The 27,313-nt window shown below is 47.8% G+C and overlaps 3 protein-coding genes across 3 annotated transcripts in view; 2 read left to right on the top strand and 1 right to left on the bottom strand.

Annotated features, from left to right (window-relative positions):
- KANK3 (KN motif and ankyrin repeat domains 3) overlaps positions 1-7,466 on the top strand; it is a 28,014-nt gene extending 20,548 nt beyond the window's left edge. The window contains exons 8-9 of the mRNA XM_060233084.1: positions 4,328-4,528; positions 7,359-7,466. Of these exons, the coding sequence (XP_060089067.1) occupies positions 4,328-4,528; positions 7,359-7,466 (309 nt within the window). The remainder of the gene's footprint in view (positions 1-4,327; positions 4,529-7,358) is intronic.
- Positions 7,467-12,483: 5,017 nt separating this feature from the next.
- RPS28 (ribosomal protein S28) lies at positions 12,484-18,655 on the bottom strand. The gene is made up of 3 exons (XM_060232646.1): positions 17,967-18,655; positions 12,735-12,888; positions 12,484-12,587 (listed from the first exon to the last, which is right to left on the bottom strand). The coding sequence occupies exons 1-2, from the start codon at positions 18,051-18,053 to the stop codon at positions 12,766-12,768; spliced, it is 210 nt and encodes a 69-aa protein (XP_060088629.1). The 5' UTR covers positions 18,054-18,655; the 3' UTR covers positions 12,484-12,587; positions 12,735-12,765.
- NDUFA7 (NADH:ubiquinone oxidoreductase subunit A7) lies at positions 18,478-23,691 on the top strand. Its single transcript, XM_060232647.1, has 4 exons — positions 18,478-18,765; positions 20,074-20,123; positions 21,499-21,651; positions 23,453-23,691. The coding sequence occupies exons 1-4, from the start codon at positions 18,556-18,558 to the stop codon at positions 23,547-23,549; spliced, it is 510 nt and encodes a 169-aa protein (XP_060088630.1). The 5' UTR covers positions 18,478-18,555; the 3' UTR covers positions 23,550-23,691.
- Positions 23,692-27,313: the final 3,622 nt, after the last annotated feature.

Below are 27,313 nucleotides of genomic sequence, written 5' to 3'. Positions count from 1 at the left end.
ATCAGTGCTTGGGTCCACCAAAGTCAGTATTGTCCACTCCAGTCACAAACACAAAGCTCCCTTACACTGAATCAGTGCTTGGGTCCACCAAAGTCAGTATTGTCACATAAGAACATAACAGAAGCCCTGTTGGATCAGGCCAGTGGCCCATCCAGTCCAACACTCTGCGTCACATAAGAACATAAGAGAAGCCCTGTTGGATCAGGCCAGTGGCCCATCCAGTCCAACACTCTGTGTCACATAAGAACATAACAGAAGCCCTGTTGGATCAGGCCAGTGGCCCATCCAGTCCAACACTCTGCGTCACATAAGAACATAAGAGAAGCCCTGTTGGATCAGGCCAGTGGCCCATCCAGTCCAACACTCTGCGTCACATAAGAACATAACAGAAGCCCTGTTGGATCAGGCCAGTGGCCCATCCAGTCCAACACTCTGCGTCACATAAGAACATAACAGAAGCCCTGTTGGATCAGGCCAGTGGCCCATCCAGTCCAACACTCTGCGTCACATAAGAACATAACAGAAGCCCTGTTGGATCAGGCCAGTGGCCCATCCAGTCCAACACTCTGCGTCACATAAGAACATAACAGAAGCCCTGTTGGATCAGGCCAGTGGCCCATCCAGTCCAACACTCTGCGTCACATAAGAACATAACAGAAGCCCTGTTGGATCAGGCCAGTGGCCCATCCAGTCCAACACTCTGCGTCACATAAGAACATAACAGAAGCCCTGTTGGATCAGGCCAGTGGCCCATCCAGTCCAACACTCTGCGTCACATAAGAACATAACAGAAGCCCTGTTGGATCAGGCCAGTGGCCCATCCAGTCCAACACTCTGTGTCACATAAGAGAAGCCCTGTTGCATCAGGCCAGTGGCCCCTCCAGTCCAACACTCTGCGCCACATAAGAACATAAGGAGGGAAGGAAGGGAGGAGGGAAGGGAGGAGGGAAGGGAATGGAAGGGAAGGGAAGGGAGAAGGGAAGGGAAGGGAAGGGAAGGAAGGAAGGAAGGAAGGAAGGAAGGAAGGAAGGAAGGAAGGAAGGAAGGAAGGAAGGAAGGGAGGGAAGGAAGAAAGAAAGGAAGGAAGGAAGGGAGGAGGGAGGGGAGGAGGGAGGGAAGGAAGGGAGGAGGGAAGGGAGGAGGGAAGGGAAGGGAAGGGAGGAGGGAAGGGAGGAGGGAAGGGAAGGGAAGGGAGGAAGGAAGGAAGGAAGGAAGGAAGGGAGGGAGGGAGGGAAGGGAGGGAAGGAAGAAAGAAAGAAAGAAAGGAAGGGAGGAGGGAGGGAGGGAAGGAAGGAAGGGAAGGGAGGGAGGGAAGGAAGGGAGGGAAGGAAGGGAGGAAGAAAGGGAAGAAGGGAAGAGGGAGGGAAGAAAGGAAGGCCGCCCCCCCCCCCCGCTTTCGGCCCCCTTACCTGCGGTGGCGGTCGGCGGCGAGTCGGGCGGCGCCGGCGGGTCGGGCGGCGGCGGCGAGTCCAGCGGCGGCGGCGAGGCCAGGGAGGCGTCGGAGAGGCCTTCCTTGGCCGGCGCTGGCCCAGGAAGGCCTTCCAGAGGCTCTGGAAGGCCTTCCCGGACCAGCGCCGGGTGCTCCGCGGCCTCCCCGCGGCCTCCGCTGGTCGCTGGGGGCCTTCCAGACACTCTGGAAGGCCCCCAGCGACCAGCGGAGGCCGCGGGGAGGCCTTCGCTGGCCGGCGCTGGCCCGGGAAGGCCTTCCAGAGGCTCTGGAAGGCCTTCCCGGACCAGCGCCGGGTGCTCCGCGGCCTCCCCGCGGCCTCCGCTGGTCGCTGGGGGCCTTCCAGACACTCTGGAAGGCCCCCAGCGACCAGCGGAGGCCGCGGGGAGGCCTTCGCTGGCCGGCGCTGGCCCGGGAAGGCCTTCCAGAGGCTCTGGAAGGCCTTCCCGGACCAGCGCCGGGTGCTCCGCGGCCTCCGCTGGTCGCTGGGGGCCTTCCAGACACTCTGGAAGGCCCCCAGCGACCAGCGGAGGCCGCGGGGAGGCCTTCGCTGGCCGGCGCTGGCCCGGGAAGGCCTTCCAGAGGCTCTGGAAGGCCTTCCCGGACCAGCGCCGGGTGCTCCGCGGCCTCCCCGCGGCCTCCGCTGGTCGCTGGGGGCCTTCCAGACACTCTGGAAGGCCCCCAGCGACCAGCGGAGGCCGCGGGGAGGCCTTCGCTGGCCGGCGCTGGCCCGGGAAGGCCTTCCAGAGGCTCTGGAAGGCCTTCCCGGACCAGCGCCGGGTGCTCCGCGGCCTCCCCGCGGCCTCCGCTGGTCGCTGGGGGCCTTCCAGACACTCTGGAAGGCCCCCAGCGACCAGCGGAGGCCGCGGAGAGGCCTCCCCCACCGCTGCCGGCCCCGCGCGCGGGCGGGGAAGGCGGGGAGTGAGGGAGGGAGCGTCCCTGCGCGTGCGCAGGGGCCCTGCGCAGGCGCAGGGACGCTCCCTCCCTCACTCCCCGCCTTCCCCGCCGGCGCCCGCGGCCCACCGGCTCCGGGGCTGGCTAAACCGGGACCTTTAATGGTCCCGGTATAGGCAGCCCGGGAGCCGGGATTGGGTGGCCAGAACCGGGAATGTCCCGGGAGACCGGGACGGTCTGGCCACCCTATATGTTAGTGGGGTTGACGATGGCTCTTAGGTGGGGTCCCCTGACTTAGGCATGGCTCATGGGCACTCTGGGCTTCTCTGCATTCTCGATTTTCTTGTTTGTGTTCCTGTTGCTTCAGGGCGAAGGGTTTATGCCACACATGTATTGCTCCCTCTACTGGTCAGATTGATATTACAGTGCCTTATGCCTGGCATATATCCCTGCAGATTTAAACAGGTTTTTATGCCTGACATAATTCGACATAGTAGTGAATGGACCACAAGAGGGAGCAGCACATATGTGGAATAGAAACACCCCCCCCCCAAAAGCAACAGGAGCACACACATGAGTAAAATAAGAAAAAAACATACACCACAATATAAGAACTTGGGGACACTCAATGAAATTGCTGAGCAGTTGGGTTAGAATGGATAAAACGAAGTCCTTCTTCACCTAAAGGGTGATTAACACATGGAATTCACTGCCACAGGAGGTGGTGGCAGCTACAAGCATAGATGATTTCAAGAGGGGATTGGATAAACATATGGAGCCAGAACGTCCATCACTGGCTGTTAGCCACAAGGTATAGATGGAACTCTCTTTCAGGGGCAGTGATGCTCTGTATTATTGATGCTGGGAAGGGGCAACAGTGGGAGGGCTTCTAGTGTCCTGGACCTCCTGATGGCACCTGGGGTTTTTTGGCCACTGTATAACAAGAGTGTTGGACTGGATGGGCCAATGGCATGATCCAACATGGCTTTTCTTATGCTCTTATGACAACCACTAAGTGTTTTTAGAAAGGGGGTAGAAGCTTTTGCTTAGCAATTGGCCACAGAACTGATTGGCTGTGCAGGTTTTTTTTTTTTATTAAAAAAAATGGCTTCAGTTGCAGTTGCTGCCTTGGCCCACTGCATAACTGAAGGCGTATGCCAGAAAACAGATTAAAATATGTTAATTTTAAAAGGTATCCTATTCAGCAATGCATCTGTCTGAAACGTTGTAGAGTTCCTATTAGAGTTATGCATAGTGCCTGAGACTTTGTGGCTGGCTCTGCCTGTTGCAGAAGCCATTTTGTAGTTAGGGTTTGTAGAATCTTTCGGGCTCAAGTGCCGTGTTCTACTGGAGAAAGTTTTTCTTCCAGACGTTTCGTGCTCAGCTGCGGAGAACAGCTGAGAACGAAACGTCTGGAAGAAAAACTTTCTCCTGTAGAACATGGCACTTGAGCCCGAAAGATTCTACAAACCCTAATGATGTTACCAGCCGTGAAAACCTGAAATCATTTTGTAGCTGCACCCAGCACCTTGTTCTGTAATTCCAAAGGTGCCCCCTGGCTCAAAAAAGGTTGGGGACCCCTACTCTTAGGCAGCCGTTCTTTAGCTGCAAGGCTGTAGTTGGAGAAGCAAATGTGGGGGTGTCTTGCGTATGGCCACAGGTAGTCTTGACCAGGGCTTTTTTTAATAGCAGGAACTCCTTTTATTAGGCCGCACACCCCTGATGCAGCCAATCCTCCTGGAGCTTATAGTAGGCCCTGTAATGAGCCCTCTAAGCTCTTGGAGGACTGGCTGCATCAGGGGTGTGTGGCCTAATATGCAAAGGAGCTCCCGCTACAAAATAAAAGCCCTGGTCTTGACTTTGCAAAGCCGGTGAAATGTTGTTTTTGAACTTCACTGTGTACGTTTTAATTGTAGGGTACGGTTCAACATCTAAAATGGATAGGCCTTTATCTAAAACGTATCCTCTGTTCTGCTCGGGCTCTAGGCAGGCCAGACGGCTCTTATGCTTGCAGTGAGCCACGGCAGGCAGGAGATGGTGGAAGCTCTGCTGGCTTGTGAAGCAGACATCAACCTCCAAGACGAGGAAGGCTCCACAGCCCTCATGTGTGCTTGTGAGCACGGGCGGGCAGGCACCGTGCGGCTTCTCCTCTCTCAGCCAACTTGCGATGCGTCCATCGTGGATAATGTAAGCCCTCCTTCCATAGACCTGGTCCATGTGGTTGCGTGTGGGTACAGGGTAGCCTTCGGTTGTATACGACTTCCAAGTTTCTAGTCCTCACTGCCAGCATGGTGTAGTGGTGGAAATATCAGATTAGGATCTGTAAATCCGGGCTTTTTGGCTAACTATTAGGAAGAGCTTCCTGGCAATTAGAGCGGTTCCCCCAGTGGAACAGGCTTCCTTGGTAGTGCGTGCAGAGGAGAGTGATGAAGATGGGCAGGGACCTGGAGACCAACCCTAGGAGGAAGGGCTGAGGGACTTGGGAATGTTCAGTCTGGAGAAGAGGAGGTGCAGAGGGGACATGATGGCTGTCTTTGAAGGGCTGTCCCTTAGAGGAGGGCAGGGAGCTGTTCATTTTTTAAAGAAAGATACATTTTTTAAATAAATAATTGATATTTCAGTTTCATAGTAAGTAAGTAAGTAAATTTGTATTTATACCCCGCCCTCCCCGCCAAGGCAGGCTCAGGGCAGCTTACAGAACATGATACGGAATCGTGATATCACAATAACAGATAAAATCAATCAACAATATAAATACAAATATAATTTTAAAAAGTTAAAACAATACAGTGGTGCTACAGTCTCTATTTATCCGGCAGCGTAATATTTATTCTGGTGGCTTCTTGGAAGAGGGCAGTTTTGCAGGCCCTGCGGAACTGATTGAGGTCCCGCAGGGCCTGCACCTCTTCCGGCAGCTGATTCCGCCATTGGGGCGCTTTTATAGAGAAGGCCAGCTCCCTGGTTGTTTTAAGTTTGGCCTCCTTAGGCCCAGGGATTTCCAAGAGATTTTGTGAACTGGAACGCAGTGCTCTTCGGGGAACATATATAGTTAGACAGATTAAAATATATAGACGACTATAGCATTATAAAAATAAAATTGAAAATTGAAACTTTAAAAACTATGAGCAAAATCTATAACATAGTTAGTATGGGTAGCCCATCACTTTTAATAAAATTGCATCGATTCAAAATATTTATGATTTCTAAAGGAGCTTGTACCCCATGCAGTTTGGTCTAATTTCTCTATTAAGGGTGACCACTTTATTATAAATTTAAGGTATTCCTGATATAGCTCTGCTCGGGAGATACCCACAGTGATCTTATCCATAACGTAGTGGTTCCAAATAATTGAGTACCGTTGAGTAATACTAGGGGAATCTGTAGATTTCCATTTTTGTGCTATACGTGTTTTGGTAGCAGTCAATAATATTAAAATCAAGTATTTCCGTAAGGGAGCTGTTCCCATTGGCAGCAGAGGATAGGATTCACACGAATGGGTTTAAATTAAGGGTGGGAAGGTACAAGCTGGATATTAGGAAGAACTGTTTTACAGGAAGAGCTGTTCAACAGAGGAGTCAGCTACCTCAGGAGCAGCGTTCCCTCTAAGCAGTCAGTGTGAGCTAGCTCAGATTTTTAGCCTCCGACTCACACATTTTTGTCTTAGAGGGCCTGTAAGACGACCCTCTTCCGGCTAGCTTACACCTAGCTTGAGAATTCAATGTAGCTTGCCAGATTTCTTCTTATATATATTTGGATTATTATTAATTTGTAAGGTTTTATCTGTTTTAAATGTTTAATTGTTTATATGTTTAAATATTGTTTAATTTTATGTCGGATCTATTGTTGGAAGCCGCCCTGAGCCACTTGTGGGAAGGGCGGGATATAAATTCTAAATAAATAAATAAAATAAATAAGCTCAGGAAGGATGACCCCCAGAGTGCACTAATTGATGCAGGAGCTCACAGCTTTAATGCCAGTTGCTCACAACTTTAATGCCAGTGGCTCACAAAGTAGAATTTTTGCTCACAAGACTGCAGCTTAGAGGGAACATCACTCAGGAGGCGGCGAGCTCCCCTTCACTGGCAGTCTTTACGCAGCAGCTGGACCAACACTTGTCAGGAATTTTGTAGGCTGATCCTGCATTGAGTAGGGATTGGACTGGCTGGCCTGTATGACCCCTTCCAGCTCTGTGGTTCTATAAGGCAGTGGGCCTTTGGAAGTTCTCAAGAAGAGGCTGGATGGACATTTGACAGCAATGCTGATTCTGTGAATTTAGGCAGATCATGAGAGGGAGGGCAGGAAGGGGTGAGGCAGAGCTTGCTGCTTCTGGCCCTTTCTTACATGCCCAGGGTAATGTCAGTGGCTGCTTAGAGTCAGGAAGGAATTTTTCTCCAGGTTTCTTGCCTTCTTCTGGGCAACCCCTGCTGTTTTTACTCATGCCATGGAACAGGGGTGGCCGAACTTGCTTAATGTAAAACCCACATAGAATAAGCATCAGATGTTTGAGAGCCTCAAAGAAGGAAGGGAGACAAATAGATTGGGGGGGAGCTGGAAAGAAAGCAACTTTAACTATAAACGCGTTCTCCATTTAAACATTTAAAGAGAGAACTGCCTTTTCCAAGCCGGCCGACGGGGCAGTGGGGGTTTCGAGAGCCACACAGTATGTGAAAGAGCCACATGTGGCTCCCGAGTCACAGTTTGGCCACCTCTGCCATGGAAGCTTGCTAGGTGACACTCTTAGCCAAGCCTACCTCACAAGGTTGTTGTAAGGATTAAGCAGAGGAAAGGAGAATGGTGTAAGCTGCTTTGGTTCCCCATAGGGTGTGAAAGACAGGATATAAATAAATGAAATAAAATGTTCACTTTTTAAAAAATTGCTATTTTGATACTGAGCTTGCTTCCGGTGCATTGCTTACCACTCGCCCAGACTTCCAGCTCCGAGATGCAAAAAGATTCAGCAGATGCAACAGCAACCAAGTATTAGGCCGAGCCTAATATTGATGTTATGTTTTCACAGGACGGCAATGATGCAGTTTCCATAGCTCTGGAGGCGGGACACCGTGAGATAGCAGCATTGATATCCACTCACCTCACGCAAGTGGCAGCTCATTCATCTGTGAGTTAAATATTTTTTGGGTATCTTTTTGTATTTTAGGTGTGTGTGTCTCTGACCCCCTACTGGGGGCCTGGAGGATATTCAGAGAGGTGGCTGAAAGCCTGCCTCTGTCCCCTCGACCGGGTATTTCAAGGACAGTCTCCCATCTAAATACTAACTTCTGAGATCTGATGAGACCGGGCTTGCCTGGGCTATCCAAGTCAGGGCACCTGGGGGTAAATCTCATTCTGAGTTTTTCACCGGAATCCAGTGCTGAGGAACAAGGCACAGGGTCTCCCAGTGAACACTAGGGTTGCCAACTCTGGGTCTGCCAGTGCCTGGAGATTTGAAGATGATATTGGATTTATACTCTGCCTTTCACTATGAATCTCAGACCGGCTTACAATCTCCTTTCCCTTCCTCCCCCACAGCAGACACCCTGGGAGGTGGGTGGAGCTGAGAGAGCTCTCACAGCAGCTGCCCTTTCAAGGACAGAGTCTAAGAGCAGCTCACAATCTCCTTTCCCTTCCTTCCCCACAACAGACACCCTGTGAGGTGGGTGGGGCTGAGAGAGCTCTCACAGCAGCTGCCCTTTCAAGGACAGAGTCTCAGAGCAGCTCACAATCTCCTTTCCCTTCCTTCCCCACAACAGACACCCTGTGAGGTGGGTGGGGCTGAGAGAGCTCTCACAGCAGCTGCCCTTTCAAGGACAGAGTCTCAGAGCGGCTCACAATCTCCTTTACCTTCCTCCCCCACAGCAGACACCCTGGGAGGTGGGTGGAGCTGAGAGGGCTCTCACAGCAGCTGCCCTTTCAAGGACAGAGTCTCAGAGCAGCTCACAATCTCCTTTCCCTTCCTTCCCCACAACACACACCCTGTGAGGTGGGTGGGGCTGAGAGAGCTCTCCCAGAAGCTGCCCTTTCAAGGACAACTTCTATGAGAGCTATGGCTGACCCAAGACCATTCCAGCAGGTGCAAGTGGAGGAGTGGGGAATCAAACCCGGTTCTCCCAGATTAGAGTCCATGCACTTAACCACTACACCAAACTGACTTTGAAGGTGGAGTCTGGGAAAGCCCAGTTAAGGAAAGGGAGAGGTTTTGATGGGGTATAATGTTAATCAGTCCACCTTCCAAAGCAGTCAGTGTTTTTAAAATAAAAAATAAATGAGTGAATCTAGATATTTAATTCCAGATCTCTAGCCCCCATCTGAGGCAACCCTAACATTATTTGAAAATATCTGTTCCGCATAGGATTTTATCTGCTTTTTGAAAAATCTGATGCCTCGGCCTATTGCAATCCATACCCATGACCGTTCCAAGCAGTTTGCATGCATATTTTTTTTTAAAAAAACCACCTTTTGATTTAAAAATCACTTTGAACTTTCAAAGAAAACCTTTCTGCTCCACGTAGTCTGAGAGTAAAAATAGCTAGTGGTGGATTTTTTGGATCAATGCAAGGATTGCCACAGAATCCTGTTGTTGCTTTTAAGTTTGGGGGTGGGAAAGCTGCTACGATCATAATGGCTGCAAATAAGAAACTTGAACAAAGGTGCCTCTTGAAATGCAGACGGGGGGGGGGGGGAGGTTGTGCTTGTATCCATAGCTGTCAGATTATCTGTGCACAAAAAGGGTGTCAATTTGTCCTTGCAATACTTGCCAAGTTGGGTTTCCCTCCTTTAAAAGCCATCCATCTGCGTGACTGAACCCTTGAGGGGGGTTGTCCTAAATTCGGGCTCTGCTGCTGGCCACTCAAGATAAGAGCAGCAGATGAAGATATTGGATTTATACCCCGCCCTCCACTCAAAAGAGTCTCAGAGTGGCTCACAATCTCCTTTCCCTTCCTCCCCCACAACAGACACCCTGTGAGGTGGGTGGGGCTGGAGAGGGCTTTCACAGCAGCTGCCCTTTCAAGGACAACCTCTGCCAGAGCTATGGCTGACCCAAGGCCATGCCAGCAGGTGCAAGTGCAGGAGTGGGGAATCAAACCCGGTTCTCCCAGATAAGAGTCCGCACACTTAACCACTACATCAAACTGGCTCTCCATGTGCATTAACATCAAATGCACATGGCCACCTTTATGGGTACTGTACTGAGCATGCTGGCCGCATATCTTCTTCTCTAACTCCCAAATAGTCGTTTTAATCCCGTCCAGGTTCCTAAAAGCAGTAGTGTGGTTGATGGGTTTGAACCTCTTTGGATCCACTGGAATAGGGGTGAAGAAAAGATGTCCCTCTTGCATACTTTGCTTTCAGTCAGTCATTATTGTGGGGCCACAGAACAGAAAGCGGCCCAGGGCTTGTTTTGTAGCAGGAACTCCTTTGCATATTAGGTCACACACCTGATGCAGCTGATCCTGCTTACTTTAAGCTCTTGGGGGATTGGCTATGTCAGGGGTGTGTGGCCTAATACTCAAAGGAGTTCCTGCTACAAAAAAAAGTCCTGGATCCTACAACTCCCTGTTTCTGCCCAAGTGGATTTTTGTGGCAGGCAAAAGCTCTTGTCATAATGCATTTGGGGAGATGCACTGTCAGCAGCCGTTTTTCTTTGTCCACAGGAGCAGAATGGCAAGAAGAGCTCTAGGCCACTCTAGAACCCGGATTGCACAACCCACTGACCAGCAAGAAGAAGAAGATAGAAGAAGATATTGGATTTATATCCCGCCCTCCACTCCGAAGTGTCTCAGAGCGGCTCACAATCTCCTTTACCTTCCTCCCCCACAACAAACACCCTGTGAGGTGGGTGGGGCTGGAGAGGGCTCTCACAGCAGCTGCCTTTTCAAGGACAACTTCTGCCAGAGCTATGGCTGACCCAAGGCCATGCTAGCAGGTGCAAGTGGAGGAGTGGGGAGCAAACCCGGTTCTCCCAGATAAAGAGTCCGCACACTTAACCACTACACCAAACTGGCTCACCAAACTTGACTAGCAGCAAGTAATTCTACAGGCCGCTCCCATCCTGCACTTCTGTTATCCTAGGTGTGTCTGGATCTACCTTGGACTACTTAAGGGACCACGCTTAACAGGGAATTCCAGGCTTGTGCTGTGGAGACAGGCAATGGTAAACCACCTCTGAACAGCTCTTGCCTTGAAACCCCACCAGGGATCAAGTTGGCTGAGACTTCACAGCCAAAAAACCACCCCTTATTCTAAAGTAAGTTTATTCAGGGCGTCCTAAGATTCTCAATTTTGCCCATACCAATAAGTGCAATTTCTTAAGCTTAACGTGTTGGTGAGTTAATTCATTTGCAGAACTGAAGACATCGATTTTTCACTGCAGTGAGAGCTAGAAGCGTGTTCTGTACTACTCTAAGGAAAGGGAGGGTTCTGTCCTTCAAGTCCAACCCGTTGCCTTGCATGTATCATAGCTTCCTGCCCCCCATCTCACATGGGGGAGGTCACTCGACCCCTCCCTTTTTGCTTTTTTGACTAGCAGCATTCTTGCCTCAGGAAAGGGCAAGGCAGACACCTCCCTTCAGAAGTGAAGGACCTCATTTCTCACCCACAGCCTGTTCACTATAGTGTGTGGTTTTTATTCAGCCCAGGAGTTTTGCGCGCAACACTTCTTTTGTTTTAATGATGGTATTAAAATGTTATCTTGCCAAAATAAAAAGTGGGGGGGAAAAAAGACTTGTCTATCTGCTGAGATGCTGCAAGATACAGATGAAGAAAACCATAAAATAGTTGAGGTTTCTGAGAACTCCCATCAGGCACCCTGACCTGAATGGGCCACGCTAAGCTAGGTGGCCTGGGTGCTGGCTAGCACTGGATGGACCACCAAGGAATACAGAGGTCAGGACACAGAGTAAGGCAACAGCAAACTGCTTCTGTTAGTCTGAACTTGAAAACTCTAGGCTCGCCATAAATCAGCTTGACGGCAAGAATTAAATGACACTTGTACAGGTGGTTTTTGACATATCTTAAGCAGGAGCTCCAAGAAGATTTACTAAGCTCTGCATATTCTTGCCATCAAGCTGAAATGGAACCTGACAACAGCAATTAGAAAAATAAAATAATAAACGTGCAAAAAAGAACTGCGAACGTTCCTGTAAAATAAGCAACTGCCAAAAAATGCTTTTGATATTTTAAGCAACATAAAATAGAGCCCTGGGTATATACTGGCTGTTCCCTGAAATTCTTTTCGTTATCCCGTCTTCTGCTAGGGCTGGAGTACCAGGCAGTAGCTCAACTGGCTTAGAGATGCCTAACCCCCTCCCCACATGCTGTACATATTCCAACATAGTCCATGTCAGTTATCCCTTCACCAAAGCATTTTGCAGTGGCAAAAGAAGGTACGCCTCCAGCAGATAAAGCACAGGGGGAGGGGTGTTGGGCAACAGCCTACAGTTGGTTGGAGCAAGGAAGGGAGTCAAGCTGAATGGACACATTAACACCTTATGGCAGTTTAGGAGTAAACTGGAACCGTCTCCAGGTAATTTCCTGCTGGTATAGTACTTTTCTCCAATTCTGAATTTTTTAGTCATGGGAGCGCAAGCGAGGCATGTTTTCAATATATTACAATTCTAGGTGATTATACTCAAATTTCACAAGTTATGAAGATTTGTAAGCCACTTTGAGTCCTGGGTTTCAGAAAAAGGGAAGCGGGCCTCGAGAGCTGCATGTCAGCAGGTATCTGGGAAAGGGGGGGGAACCCTACAGAAAAGAAGATTTATAGCCTGCCCTTCTCTCTGAATCAGAGTGGCTTACAATCTGCTTTATCATCTTTCCCCACAACAGACACTGTGAGGTGGGTGGGGCTGAGAGAACTCTCACAGCAGCTGCCCTTTCAAGGACAACTCCTATGAGAGCTATGGCTGACCCAAGGCCATTCCAGCAGCTGCAAGTGGAGGAGTGGGGAATCACATCCAGTTCTCCCAGATAAGAGTCCGCGCACTTAACCACCACATCGAGCTGCAGGATAAGGAACCTGGGAAAAGGTTCTGTAAACACGCAAGCACACGCTTCCCACACACTGCCTTCACCTCCCACCCAGTGTTTGCCTGCCATTTGTCCACTGCTTCTTGAAAACCACAAATTACAATGCAAAAGCAATGGGGGGGACATAGAAACTTTATTCAGTTCTTTTCCAGAGTCAATTTTACCCAGCAGTTTTCAGCCAGAAGGCACAACAGGCCATTCGCAAGGATTCAGGTGCTACCTGAAGGGTAAAAAAAAATAATAAAAAATTAAACATGTGAAAACGGAAGTTTACCTGCTGTCCTCAAAGCTGCAGAAAGGCAAAACTGAACCTCTTTCAGAGGGACAGTTTTCAGGAGAGGAGTGGAGAAGCCAGCTACACACTTACCGGAGTGGAGGATATGGCAAGCAGGGATGGATCAGCGTAAGCGGCGAGCCTCTCGCTCGGATTCCAGCAGCGTCAGCACGTCTCCTTCCCGGACTGGGCCTTTCACATTGCGGATGATGGAGCGGCTGGTGTCATCCATGAATTCCACCCGAACCTGCAGAAGGAAAAGGAGAAGAAAAGACAGGATGAAGTCTAGTTCTCAGCCCACTAGTATGGGACATTTTTGCAGGAGCTGGGTTAGTGGTTAGGAGGAGGGGTGCAAGGATTAACCCAGCTGGAATGAAGTTTCCCCTTAAGCACGAGCAAAGTGATATCCTCCTTCACTCTCTTTATGGGGCAGTTAGCTGGCAGAGGAGGGAGTCAGAGGTACCCACCACCCTGACAGGTGATAATCCAGCTGGGAGACTTTTTCCTGGTAAGATGCTCTCCTTCCCATTTTGTTCCTTGAAAGCCGTGAGAAAAGACAGGGCAAGAGCCTGCCACACTAGGGTTTTATTGTAAAATAGCCAGTGGCGGTAGCAATAGCAGCCCTATAAGATATAGGTTGTATCGGACAGGAAACCGTGTCAAGAAGGAAGAGGCTTTGAACATGATAGAAAAGCGGGATGCAAGTTAAAAATAAAAAGGTCAAGGTAATCCCTATGCTAGCTCCAGTTGTTTGACTCTGGGGTGACATCGCATCACGTTTTCATGGCAGACTTTTTACAGGGTTGTCTGCTATTGCCTTCCCCAGTCATTTACACTTTACCCCCAAGCAAGCACTTTGTACCACGGAGCTCTTGTAAGTTAAAAATAAATATAGTTAAAAGAGTATGGCAATACCCTTCTATATGGAACCCTTGTACTATTCCCTTGCAGTCAAAGCTACAAGAAGGGTGTTGCATTTATGAGGGAAATGAAGACACGCCTGAGCATATATAACCCTTTCCCCCACAACAGGTTCAGGAAGCACCTTGTCTGCCGCTGTTGGCAAACGCAAATCATATAACCTCATAACACCACAATTAACAACACACTGAAGTGCTTGATTAGAAAGATCAGGCAGCATTTTTAAAGCCCCAAAAAATTTCAGCGCAGGTACACCAAAAGTGACCGATTCAGATATACTTGTGAAAAACAAAGTCTCCTTTCCCACACCCAGGCAGGTTTCAATACTCAAATTAAAATCAACTTAATCAAGAGGAACATACTATTAAGAAAGCAATAATTATGTGATAGTTTCAAACCTTATGCAGAAAGAGATTTTTAATAAGAAGATATTGAAGATATTGGATTTATATCCCGCCCTCCACTCCGAAGAGTCTCAGAGCGGCTCACAATCTCCTTTATCTTCCTCCCCCACAACAGACACCCTGTGAGGTGGGTGGGGCTGGAGAGGGCTCTCACAGCAGCTGCCCTTTCAAGGACAACCTCTGCCAGAGCTCTGGCTGACCCAAGGCCATTCCAGCAGGTGCAAGTGGAGGAGTGGGGAATCAAACCCAGTTCTCCCAGATAAGAGTCCGCACACTTAACCACTACACCAAACTGGCTCTAAAGTGGATGGTTAAAACACAGGTATCTCATACTTTTTATTATATGAAGCCCCATGGCGCAGAGTGGTAAAGCTGCAGTACTGCAGCCTGAACTCTGGTCACGACCTGAATTCGATCCCAGTGAAGCTGGTTGATTCAGCCTTCCATCCTTCCGAGGTTGGTAAAATGAGTACCCAGCTTGCTGCGGGGAAGTGTAGATGACCGAGGAAGGCAATGGCAAACCACCCCGTGAAAAGTCTGCCGTGAAAACGTCGTGAAAGCAATGTCACCCTGGAAATGACTGGTGATTGCACAGGAGACTACCTTTACTAATTTCACAACAGCTGCTAAGGAAAACGTTGGCAGAAGTAAATTATGTTTTTAATATTCATTTGAACTGTTTCAACCACAATGATCCAATTTACCATGCAGGACACTCTGGCATTGGGATAAATTTGTCAAGTTTCCCTGAAGACATATGTGATATATAGAAGTAAACTGCCATGACAACAGAATTTTGATTGCATTTTTGTAGACCACTATTCCATGGGGAGGGAGAGTGGCCATCAGTAAAGCATGAATGTTCATCTAGCTGGAGATTCATATAGTGTCCAGATCACATAATGTGATGGTATTGCTTTGATGATACCAAGCCACTGTGCCCGGTAAGACCTCATCTGGAGTACTGTGTTCAGTTTTGGGCACCACATTTTAAGAAGGATATAGGCAAGCTGGAACGGGTCCAGCGGAGGGCAACGAAGATGGTGAGGGGTCTGGAGACCAAGTCCTATGAGGAAAGGTTGAAGGAGCTGGGGATGTTTAGCCTGGAGAGGAGGCAGCTGAGAGGTGATATGATCACCATCTTCAAGTACTTGAAGGGCTGTCATATAGAGGATGGTGTGGAATTGTTTTCTGTGGCCCCAGAAGGTAGGACCAGAACCAGTGGGTTGAAATTAAATCAAAAGAGTTTCCGGCTCAATATTAGGAAGAATTTCCTGACCGTTAGAGCAATTCTTCAGTGGAACAGGCTTTCTTGGGAGGTGGTGGGCTCTCCTTCCTTGGAGGTTTTTAAACAGAGGCTAGGTATTGGTGGGTTTCCTGCACTGTGCAGGGGGTTGGACTAGATGACCCTGGAGGTCCCTTCCAACTCTGATTCGGCCTGCTCTAGCAGGGCTGTTTACATGAAAAAATGTGAGAGGGGATGTATCAAAATCAGGATAACTAAACAGAATCTCCATGTTCAGAGGCAGCAAAGCAGAGCACCCGATGGCACAGAAAAGCACCAACAGAACCAGGATGCTGGTCTACAATTCAGGGGTGTCAAACTCATTTATTATGAGGGCCAGATCTGACAAATTATTACTATTATTGATCTGATGAATCACTTCATCCCAGCTAATGCTGGGCTCTAGGCAATCTACAACAATAAAAATATAATAGTCAATAAAACCCATTAATTAAAAACAAATCACAAACCTCAATGACATCTGTTATAAAGTGCTACCAATTTCTGCTTTCTAGATGCTACATTGGGAGCAGGGGACCTTGCTTAATGGGGGGAAGGAGGAGGATGCCAGCCCAGCAACCTTCCTCAAGCATAAACCCAGCAGAACACCTCTGCTTTACAGACTCTGCGAAACTGTAAGAGATCCCACAGGGCCATCGCATCTTCAGGTAGAGCATTTCACTGTGCTCAAACTCACTGAGGACAGCTGGACCTCTTTAGGGCCAGGGATCACCAGCAGATTTTGACCAGTGGAGCGTAATGCTCTTCTAGAGGTGTAGTGGAGGAGGCGGTCTTGTAGATATGTCAGTCCCAGACCACTCAAAGCCTTAAAGGGCATAACCAAAACCTTGAATCTGATTTGAAATTCAACTGGAAGCCAGTGTGGCTGGCGCAGCACAGATAGAATATGTGGCATTCCCGTCAGGACTTGTGCCGCTACAATCTGGAGTTTCTGGGTCAAAGTCAAGGGGAGGTCAGTGTAGACCGAGTTACAGTAGTCTAACCCGGAGAGGAGCCAGTTGCCTGGCTTGGCATAGATGAAAGAATGCCTCTTTGGCGATATGAGTGACCTGGGCCTCCACTGAAAGAGAGGCATCCAGGGTCACTTCCAGGCTCTTGGCGGTTGGCGCTGGTGTTAATAGTGCCCTGTCAAGAGCTGGCAATCTGCACTCCAACTACAGCCCCCCCCCCCTGTGACAGAACTGCCATCTTTGAGAGGTACAGTTTTAATCTACTCTTCTTTAGCCAGCCCACCATGGCCTCCAAACCCTTAGCCAAGGATAAGACCTTGTTGGGCCAGACCATGTGTGTTTCATAAAATGTAAGGCCGGGTAGCAGAGATATAAACTTTATAAAGGACGCAAACACAATTAAATTTTTTTAACTGACCTCAGGGTCTCCTCCAGCACTTTCCCCACCAAATTCAATGGGTCCATCTAAGCAATGAGCAGATATCCCAACAGAAATGCCAAGTAGGGCAAGAAGCAATTATGCCCTCTATCACCTACAATTCAAATACAGCTACCTTTGGCAGGCTTCAGCTTACTGCCATCTGCTGAGATAGCCAATTAGTGGTTAGAGTCATACTAGGAGATCTTACTATTTTTACAATCAAACTAAACAACAAACCCTCATTCCAGATAAAAACAAAGAATTAGTTATCATGTAGTTTAATGACAGCTGCCAGAAATTTCACCGCACTGAGAAGCTTCTTTATCTTTATTTCTGAGTCTCTGGAGTTACTGAGGGAGGAACATGAAACTGTCACTCAGGGGTTTTTTGTAGCAGGAACTCCTTTGCATATTAGGCCACACACCCCTGATGTAGCTAATCCTGCAGCTCTTTGTACAGGGCCTACTGTAAGCTCCAGGATGACTGGCTACATCAGGAGTATGTGGCCTAATATGCAAAGGAGTTCCTGCTACCCCCCCAAAAAGTACCCTACCCTTTTTCAAGTTGTTCAGTTGCACAGTAGAGTTTGACTCTTTGCAGCCCCATGGACAAAGTCATGCCAGGCCCTCCTGTCTTCCACCCTCCTCTGAAGTCTGCTCAAATTCATGTGAGTTACATCAGTAACGCTGTCCAGCCATCTCATCTTTTGCTGTCCCCTTCTTTTGCCTTCTGTCTTTCCCAGCATCAGGATCTTATCTAGTGAGTGCTCCCTTCCCATTTGGTGGCCAAAGTATTTGAGCTTCAGCATCTGGCCTTACAGGGAACAGTCAGGGTTGATTTCCCTTAGGATGGACTGATTTGATTTTCTTGCAGTCCAAGGGACTCTCAAGAGTCTTCTCCTGCACCACAGCCTTTTCCAAGTAAGAGCGCCCAAGTCTTAGTTGCCAAAACCCCATCCCTTAGGGTTGCCAGCTCCAAATCGGAACTCGAGGGTTTTTTTTTGGGGGGGGGGGGGTGGAGTCTGGGGAAGACAAATAGTAAGGTACCAAGCCACTTAGAGTCCACTTCCAGAGCATCCATTTCTCCAAAGGCACTGATCTCTGCAGTCTGCAAATGAGCCGTAATTCCAGAGGAACCCAAGGCAACCCTTCCACCCCCCAAAATTAGACAAAATTTCAAAAGAAGCGGTGGAAGAAGCCCAGCAGCTTTCCTTCCCCTGCGGCCAGAGATCAGCAAGGGAGACTGATGTCTGCGCCCCCTTTCCTCTTCACTGGGCCCGAACCTGAGCCCCAGAACCTGCTCCCCCCTTCCCCCGGGGCTCACCTGCGTGCACTGGCCTTGGGAGCCGGTGCGGCCGAGCACTTTGGTCACTCGGGCCAGCTTGATGGGCTGCACGCGGCTCGTGTCCATGGCGGAGGCGACTGGAGAGGTCACGTGGTTCCACTTCACGCCCTATATAGGAGAGGCTCTCGCGAGACTTCCCGGCAGGCCCCGCGCTCGCGGCCGTTCTTCCCTTCCTCCCAGCATCCTCCCGCTTTTCTTCGTCAAATGTGAATTTTGTGGAGCACTTATTTTTTTGATTTTTTTACTCTTTTTTTGCTCCCTGTTTACCGCCATTTAGGCTCCCCTGGAGTTGTTGTCCTCATTATGTTGCCATCTCTCTCCTTTCATAGTTTTATAATTTGTTATAATTATTTCGACAAAACGATTTCATTTGAAATGACCTCGCCCTCGCCCCGTAGTAGGGTTTTCGCACTTTCCCAACACCCCCTGCGCGATTCGAAGGAGGCTCGCGCCTTCTCCCGTCATGCCGCGGAACAACGAACCTTCTGACAGGTCTTCCAATTCCCATCATGCTCTGCGCGAAACTGGACACCGCGCCCCCCCCCCCCGATGCTGTGCGCTATAATATATGCTTTCGACCTTCCTCCAAGCGCTCCCGACGCTTCAGCGGCTCTGCTCCTCTCTCTTCCGCGGCCTTCTTCCCAGCATCCCTTGCACTCATTTGTGTTCTACCCCTTCTTCCCGGCATACCCCGCGGTCTTCAATACCCTTGACAAATGACGCCAAGATGGCGACTGCTACTAGTATCATACAGCGGGTTCGCAACTGGTTGTCGGGGGTAAGAACCGCGGTTTCCCTCGAACCCCTCTGTGCCCAGCGGGAATAATTACTTGAAAATATAAGCTATGCAGATGGAGCTACTAGTGTCTGAAAGGGGCTACTTATCATAAGATTAGCCTTTTCCCCGACCTTGCAAGGACCTCTGGGAGTTGTAGTTCCGTGAAAGCTTGTCGTGGACCGGCTGGTTCTCAGAGGCGTGTGTTTTGGTTTTGTTGTTAATTTCTGTTCGTCTTGTATATCTGGTTGATTTACTTTTTTATTTGTAAAAAAGCGGGGCATGACTTTTAAAATGAATACCTATTTTGTCTTTTTAAAGCTAAAAATAACGCCGGTGGAAGTTATCTGCGAGATTCTCCCCCCCCAAAAGGACATTCATGTAAAACATTTTTTTTTTTTAGGATACGGAGTGGCAGACAGCATAACACCATTAACTGAATTATTCACATCCATTCACTGAAAGTAAGGAAAGAGGCAGCCTCCCAGGTTCTCTTATAGCAGGGGTGGCCAAACCTGCTTAATGCAAGAGCCACATAGAATAAATGTCCGATGGTTGAGAGCTGCCAGACATGTACGCCAGATGGTTGAGAGCTGGGAGGGAAGGAAGGCAAACAGATGAGGGAGGGAGGATAGGTAGAAAGAAAGCAATTTTAACTCTGAACATATGAACACATGAAGCTGCCTTATACTGAATCAGACCTTTGGTCCATCAAAGTCAGTATTGTCTTATTAGACTGGCAGCGGCTCTCCAGGGTCTCAAGCTGAGGTTTTTTCACACCTATTTGCCTGGACCCTTTTTTGGAGATGCCAGGGATTGAACCTGGGACCTTCTGCTTCCCAAGCAGATGCTCTACCACTGAGCCACCATCCCTCCCCAACTCTGAATGCATTCTCCAAGCTGCCAGTTGGTTTGGCTTGATGAAGTGATTTAAAGAGACAAATGCCTCCTCCAACAGGGCGGTGGGGGCTTCGAGAGCCACACAATATGCATGAAAGAGCCACATGTGACCCTGAGCCACAGTTTGGCCACCCCTGTCTTATAGTATTTCCCAGTGGTTTAATAACAACAGGAGACCATAGCAAGTATTGCAGACATATCCCCAGAAGGCCTTATGTGGTTATTGAGAGATACTGATCTAGTCCTGTGACACACTTATAGATGCAATGTGTATTTTCAGTGGGTTCACTGACAGGTATCCTGTTATCAGTTTGAGTTTCCCAGCTTTGTGAATGTGACGTAAATTGCCTGAAGGTGGCAGCCTTGCCATGAGCCCCTCCTCCTCTGTCTTTTTTTGTTTCCTTTAAACAGCGAAACTTGCAAGCCAAACTGCAGCTACGCTACACAGAGATCTCTAAGCGGTAAGTTCCCTTGAGCTTAGGGTTGGCATCAGTTGCTCGATTCTCAAAAGCACTTGTATCTTTTGTGTGAAAAAGAAGATTGGATTTGAGAGAGGCTTAGAGAAACTTATGGAGGAGGAGAGATCTATTGGCAGCCATTGACCATAATTTAAGTAAAGAGGAAGCTCCATTTTTGGGGAAAATGTACCACTGAATGCTAATTGTCTTTGGATTCTCTTTGTGTGCTCCCCCAAAGCATTGTTATAGGGGGTACTATAAGGTGCCATTTTAGGTAGGGTTTCCAACCTCCAGATGGTGACTGGAGATCCCCTGGGTTTACTACTGATCTCCAGAGATCAGTTCACCTGGAGAAAATGGCTACTTTGGAAGCTGGACTGTATGGCATTATACCCTATTGAAGTTCCTCCCCTCCCAAAACCCCACCCTCCTCAGGCTCCACTCCCCAAATCTCCAGGTATTTCCCAACCTAGAGCTGGCAACCCAACGTACCAACCTGAGTCTGATCCAAAAGGCTAATTTACATGGGTTATCAATTATCTAATCCAGAGGTGGCCAACAGTAGCTCTTCAATGGTAGCTCTCCAATGGTAGCATGGCCAATGGCTGGGGCTGATGGGAGTTGTAGGCAAAAAACATCTGGAGAGCTACCGTTGGCCACCCCTGATAATCCATCATGATATCAAAAACTTTCACTGGGCAGTTCTGAGGATATAAATCTCCTTGTTCATGTCTCTGGAAATAGGCTAACTTTGCATGCTTCCAGATAAATAGGTGAGGTGGCAAGCTTCCTCTGGGCTTGTTGAAGGACCACAAGCGCTGCATTCGCAGATATAAGGCAACACAGAGCACTGTGATGGTTGATCTGACTGACATAGTACAGTTATTGCCTTGCTTGCAGCAAAGAAAAGATCCTTCCTGAATAACACCCAGGCTGACAGTGGCTAAGCAGGGCTGTCCTGTACTGTTCCCACCAGCAAGTGGTGTTCAGAGGTCAGCTGCCTTTGAATTAGGAGGTTCCATTTAGCCAATGTGGCTCACAGCCATCAACGGACCTCTTCTCCTATGAACTTTTCATTCCCTTTTGAAAACCATATATGCCCCACTGGCCAATGCCATATTTTGTGGCAGCCAGTTTACTCGGTTAATCCATGTTCAACACAGCTATTAACCATAATCAAACTTTGCAAGTATTTCCTCTTTAAACATTACAGAGATGACCGTCTGTGTGTGGCTGGTGTAAAATCAAGGCAACTGAAGGGGATCTAACCATTCAGCAGCGCCTTGTCAGAATGTCGGCACAAATGCTTCTTGCTTGGTCGACACCTCCCCCCTTCTCGTTTCTGCTTTGTGACCTTTCTGAACTTTCCATCCTCTAGGACTCAGCCCCCTCCAGTCCTTCCTGTTGGCCCCAGCCACAAGTTCGCCAACAATTATTACTGTACTCGAGACGGGCGCCGGCAAACTTTCCCTCCAGTTGTCATCGTCTCATCGCAGAAAATTTTGGCCCCAGGAGACCAAGTGGCCAACAGGTAATTTCCTGTTCCCTGGAACCACACAGCTCCTTTAATTGTGGCGATAAATCAGAGACAACCCTCCTTGTTTGATTCCAGAGGCATCAGGAAGTGGCCTCTCTTGTGCTGCCTGCACTAGGACAGCGTCTGGTCCGTTTCCTGAGCGGTTTTCTTACGACGACTGGCTGAATTTTATTGAGATATAAAAAGAGAGGAGAGCATGGAAAGAAACCTCAAGTAACAAAATTGTACGCTCTGTGCTTGTCATGATCTGTGCTGTGCTGAGACAGAGGCCTAGTGGGCCTGGGGAGCCTGGGTCTCAGTGGAAAGAGACAGCCTACAGTCCCCAGAATGCTTGGTGCTGGTTTCAGCCCATCAGCATCCAAGTAGGCTCTGAGGAGAACTGTTTAAAAACACTCTCTGGAGAAAAACGCTGTTCTTTCCTCCTAAGAGGTCGAGCAGGCAGGACAGCTGCTGTTAGGAGGAAGATCCTCACTCTGAGGGAGAGAGTGAGCAGCCTAACAGACTAGGAACAGTTAGGTTTTAGTCGCGTCAGGGACTTTATGTTTATTTTCCTTCACCCACATTACTATCGTTTTAAAGCACCTTATCTGTTCCCCTTTATTGATTTTCCTGTGTAACATAAACCTCTTTGTTACTCTGCCTGGTCTACACACCTGTGTTCTTGGCCAAAGGAAGGGATTGGAAGGGCTTGGGAGAGTACTCTGGGCCTTCCCAAGAGACCCTAATTCCAGAGTGGTGGCAGCGTCAGGTGGCACCCCCATCTGGGTCATGACAATGCTCTAAGACACTAGTCCTATATATTTATGCAAACAAATGAATAAACAACTTTACTTCACTTAACGAGGTCCCAATTGTGCTCTTCAATGTGGCAAAGCTCAACTAATTCAGAGAGGTGATACCCAGGACTCTGAATTAGTTGAGCTTTGCCACACGGAAGAGCACAATCGGGACCTCGCTAAGTGAAGTAAAGTTGTTAATGGAAAGGGGATAGTCCTTTTCTTATGAAGGGCTTTGACTCCTGAAACGCGGACTTATCCAGAAATCGTGTAATATTGTGACATATCCTGCTTAGACATTTAGAACTTTCTTGCATGAAAACGTTTCAGCAACCACTTTAAGATGGACTGTTTTTGTAACGGGCTCTACACCTTAAAGAACATTTTTGTGTGCTCCTATGATTGATTCTTTCTGGTGACATTTGGTTGTTTATTCATTTGTTTGCATAAATATATAGGATTAGCGTCTTAGAACATAGAGTGTACTATTTTGCTACTTTAATTTTATTGAGAGCAGATCTTTTAAGCATCTCTTCTCTTTCAGCAGTTCAAGCTTTCAAATTTTGACCCACTGTCACACCTCCAAAGGGTTTTGAAGATTGTGCCAAAAATAGCATATTTTGGGTTCCCCCCTCAAATTTGAAAACAGCAGCTGGGGGAGGATGTTAGGGGTGCAAACTAGATCAGAACGGGCGAGAGGTAGAGGTGCTAGACCTTTCCCCTGTGCCACTTACAGTATCCCCTTCCTCTGTACCACAGTTCCAATCCAATTTGCAACTGCCAACAGTAGTTTTTGGGTCAAGGGGGAAAAAACACAAATCCAAAATATCTGACTTGCTCACAGAGTTCTCATCTTGCTCTGTTGTGTCCCTTCAAACTTGCTTTTAAGGATTCAGTTAATTGGGGCGGAGGCCACTTCAGTGGGGGGTTTTTTGGGGGGTGGGGGGGAGCAGGAAGACGTCACATAAAATGCTGCTGCAGAATTTTCCCTTTCCAAATCTCCCTCTCACTTTGCCCAGGCTGGAATCTGCCGTGGAAGTAGCCGAGAAACGACCGGTGACGCCTGGCCCCGTGCCTCGGAAACTGGAGCTATCCAAAGACGAACCGTATCTGTGAATGAATTGGGATCGCGCAAGGATGGCGGTGATGCCGCTTGGCAGGATAACGGCTGCAGGTGTGATACTGTGTGGAAATATTTCAGGCTACGGGACGTCTGGTTTGTCTGGGGTGTAAGTGATTAAAGAGACTCAATCCTTAACATGGGCTGAATTTTTCTAATGCTGCCATCAGTGATTCATTGGATTCTGGGGAATGGATGTGAACGAGCTTCCACCATTTATATGGTACAGCGTCAGTTCTGCACAGAACACTTCTAAGAACATCAGAAAAGTCCGGCAGAGTCAGGCCACAAGTTCATCTAGCCCAATATCTTGTCTAACCCCGGCAGCCAGCCAAATGCTTCTGGGAAGCCTATAAGCAAAGTACCAAGAAAACAGCTCTCCTCTGCAGCATTCAGAGGTAGAATGCGTCCATTTGTTTATTTAAAATGTTTCTTAGCCACTTCTCTGCCTTGTGGAACTTGAGGTGGCTTACAATGTAAATACCTAAAGCACATAAAAGATCACAATTTAAAATCTCCAGTTAGGACTGCCAATAAGTACCACCTTAGATAAAACTGCCTCCTGAAGATCAAAAGTGACAGGGCCAGGCACACCTCCCTGGGGAGGCTGCTTGTTCATCGTGGGCTGCTGCAGAAAAGGCTCCCTCTTGTTTGGCCACCAGGCAAGCTTCTATAATTGAGGGGAGAATCAGGAAAGCCTCTCCCTATAATCTTAAATCACGGGCAGGGAGACATCTTTCGGAGCTGATCTAATCACCTTCTATGGCAGGGGTGGTGAAACGGCAGCTCTGGAGTCACATGTGGCTCTTTCAGGCATGTTGTGTGGCTCTCAAAGCCCCCACCATCCTTTCGGCCAGCTCGGAGAAGGCATTTCTCCCTTTAAATCACTTCTCCAAGCCAAACCAACCAGCAGCTTGGAGAATGCATTTAAAGTTGCTTTCTTTCCTCCTATCCCTCCCCCATCTATTTGGCTCCCTCCCTGCCTCCCTCCCTGTCTTGTGGCTCTCAAACATGTGATGTTCATGTCTTGCAATTCTCAAACATCTGTTGTTCATTCTATGTGGCTCTTGTGTTAAGCAAATTTGGCCATCCCTGTTCTACAGAAAACTAAATGATTTAATAGCTGTTGTTATATCCTCTGGAAGCGTGTTCCACAGTTTAATGGCAGAAGGTGTGATAGATATTTTTAGTCTGTCCTGAATCAATCACCCATCCACATAAGCATTCTGGGAGCAAGAAAAAGCTCTTTCTCTCCTTTGCCCCGTGCATCATGTCATAAATCTCTATTCAGGTCTCCTTCCTCCTCTCTTGTTGCTACATTGAAACACCTCAAATGCTTTGACCTTTCTCAAAAGGGAAGGTGTTGTAAGCCCTGAATTGTATAGCTTGCCCTTTTCCAGCTCTACAATACCTTTTCCTTGAGCAGGATAGAGCAAAACTGCACCCAGTAAGTCACCGTGATGGACGCATATCCAAACAGGTCTCTGCTCCAAAGAACAAACCATTTGGATTGGGGGGGGGGCAGGGGGAGGAAGCAAAGGAATCAAGAGCAGATGTGAGCAGATTCCACTTCGTATATTTCAGCTGGGAGTTAGAACTGAGGGGGCATGCTAAAGATAGACCCCTGACCTACAGCATGGCAAAGGCCAGGTGGACTGCAGCATTCAGATAAGCAACAAATGTCTTCTTGTTTTATAGTGTCAGTAACGACAGTTATAAAAACCAACTTATTCTGCAAGAAAGAAGTTAAAGGTTAACAAACTTGAGGCGAAAGATCTCAAAGTATGTGAGTTTTTCAGGCGCTTCAGAATTTGGAAACGTTCCAGAAACTTTTGCTATGCGAGTCAAACAGACTCACAGCATCTAGCTTCCAACCCAGTGGCACCTGTGAGACCAACAAGATTTGTGGGGATATGAGCTTTTGAGAGTCAAAAGTTCCCTTCATGAAAGACTCAAAGCCCATTGGCTTGACTTCTATTTAAGAATCAAAGCTCACAAAAGTCTACCAAATTGATTTTACTTTATAAATACTCAAATAAGGGATATTAGCTGTTTATCTCGTTACATATATTAAACCAATCTTCCACTATATTTTAATGTATTTTTTCTAATGGCAAACTAGAATGATGTTTATAATGTATATTACATTTTAAAAAGTAAATTAGGTGGACAGGAACACCTCTGGGAAAGACCTGTTCTCAGTTTAATGCAGACTTGCAAGCAACAGAGCAATTAACAGACTCCATTGATTTCTGTATGACACTCTTGCCATCATTCTCCCATTCTGACATCTATCTTTACTAGGAATAGTCACTTGGGGAAAAACTGATTGTGTCCAAATTGGCTTTGTATTCATTTGTTATGAAACTAATTCAACTGAATAGGAATTTCTTCTGAAGCACTACAGCCTTTGGAAGTTCATTTTCTGCACAAATGAAACTGTGGGACTGAAGGACAACAACTGGCCATTCTTGGGGCTGGATTATGTCTGAATTTGTTCTAGGGGGCGTCAAGGTCATTAAATAGACCTTTCATGATAACACCAGCTAATGAGTTTGAGCTGAATAAACCCTGGGAAAGAACTCAAGAGGAACTGAAGGTGTTCAGATCTCTGGAGAGGGAAGTTCAGAAGTGACACCGATTTTAATTTCAGTATTTAAAGTATTAATCATGGAGCTATTCTTTCTGATCTGATGTTCACAAAGATTTGTTTCTACCTCGCTGTAAGCTTATTACTTTGGTAGACTGGAGGCCTGGGCAATTTCATGGGATCATGTACAATGATGGTGGCCAAATTGTGGCTTGGGAGTCACATGTGACTGGCTCTTTCACACATATTGTGTAGATCTTGAAGCCCCCAACACCCTGCCGGCCAGCTTGGAGAAGGTATTTCTATCTTTAAATCACTTCTCCAAGCCAAGCCAGCTAGCGGCTTGGAGAATGCATTGAAGTTAAAGTTGCTTTTTCCCCATCTCTTCCTCCCTCCTCCATCTATTTGCCCTGCATGCTTGCTTCCTTCCTTCCTTCCTGTCTTGTGGCTCACAAACATCTGACTTTTATTCTTTGTGGCTCTTACGTTAAGCAAGTTTGGCCACTCCTGATGTAGGATATTAAAGTTCAGAACTATACCTGGGCCCAGTTCCAGCTCTCAAAAAAAATCTGTGAATTGTTTAAAAAATAATCACCATTCCCTTCCTAATCCCTTTCACGCTGGAAGAAATGTCAGGGCTTAGAATGAAAACCTCAAATCCTTCTGGTGGCCTGATTTCATAATAAGGATTAAGCCGGGGTGCAAAGAACTTGAAACACAACCCAAGGCTTGTTGACTCCACATGAATGTACAAACCCTGCTGGATCAGACGGAAGGCAGACTGAATCCAGCAGCCTTTTCCAGAGATGATGCCATGAAATCTGTGAGCAAGGTGTGGTTTTGGTCCATAGCTGCTGCTCATAATCAGTATGCTTCATTATTGTTCTATTTTTACACCTAAATTTTACACTTATGGTTATATTTTGATATTGGTTTTCAATATCTGGACTGTTTTGTGGTGGTTATGTACTGTAATAAAGCAGTGATGATGATACAGAGGTAGACTGCCTGTGAATACAGAAGTTCATGCAGCCAGCGTAATGGCCCCATCTTCCATGAATCTAATTCCCTTTTAAAGCAGTCTAAACCAGTGGCCATCACCTTATCTGATGGTGACGTGGTCTGTTTTTGAACAGGACTCGTTTTAGGTAAGTGTGCCTAGAATTGTTC

Source organism: Heteronotia binoei, chromosome 2, assembly GCF_032191835.1.
Source record: "Heteronotia binoei isolate CCM8104 ecotype False Entrance Well chromosome 2, APGP_CSIRO_Hbin_v1, whole genome shotgun sequence".
Classification (NCBI taxonomy): domain Eukaryota; kingdom Metazoa; phylum Chordata; class Lepidosauria; order Squamata; family Gekkonidae; genus Heteronotia; species Heteronotia binoei.
The sequence above is the reverse complement of the archived record's forward strand: the minus strand, read 5'-3'. Positions and strand labels throughout refer to the sequence as shown.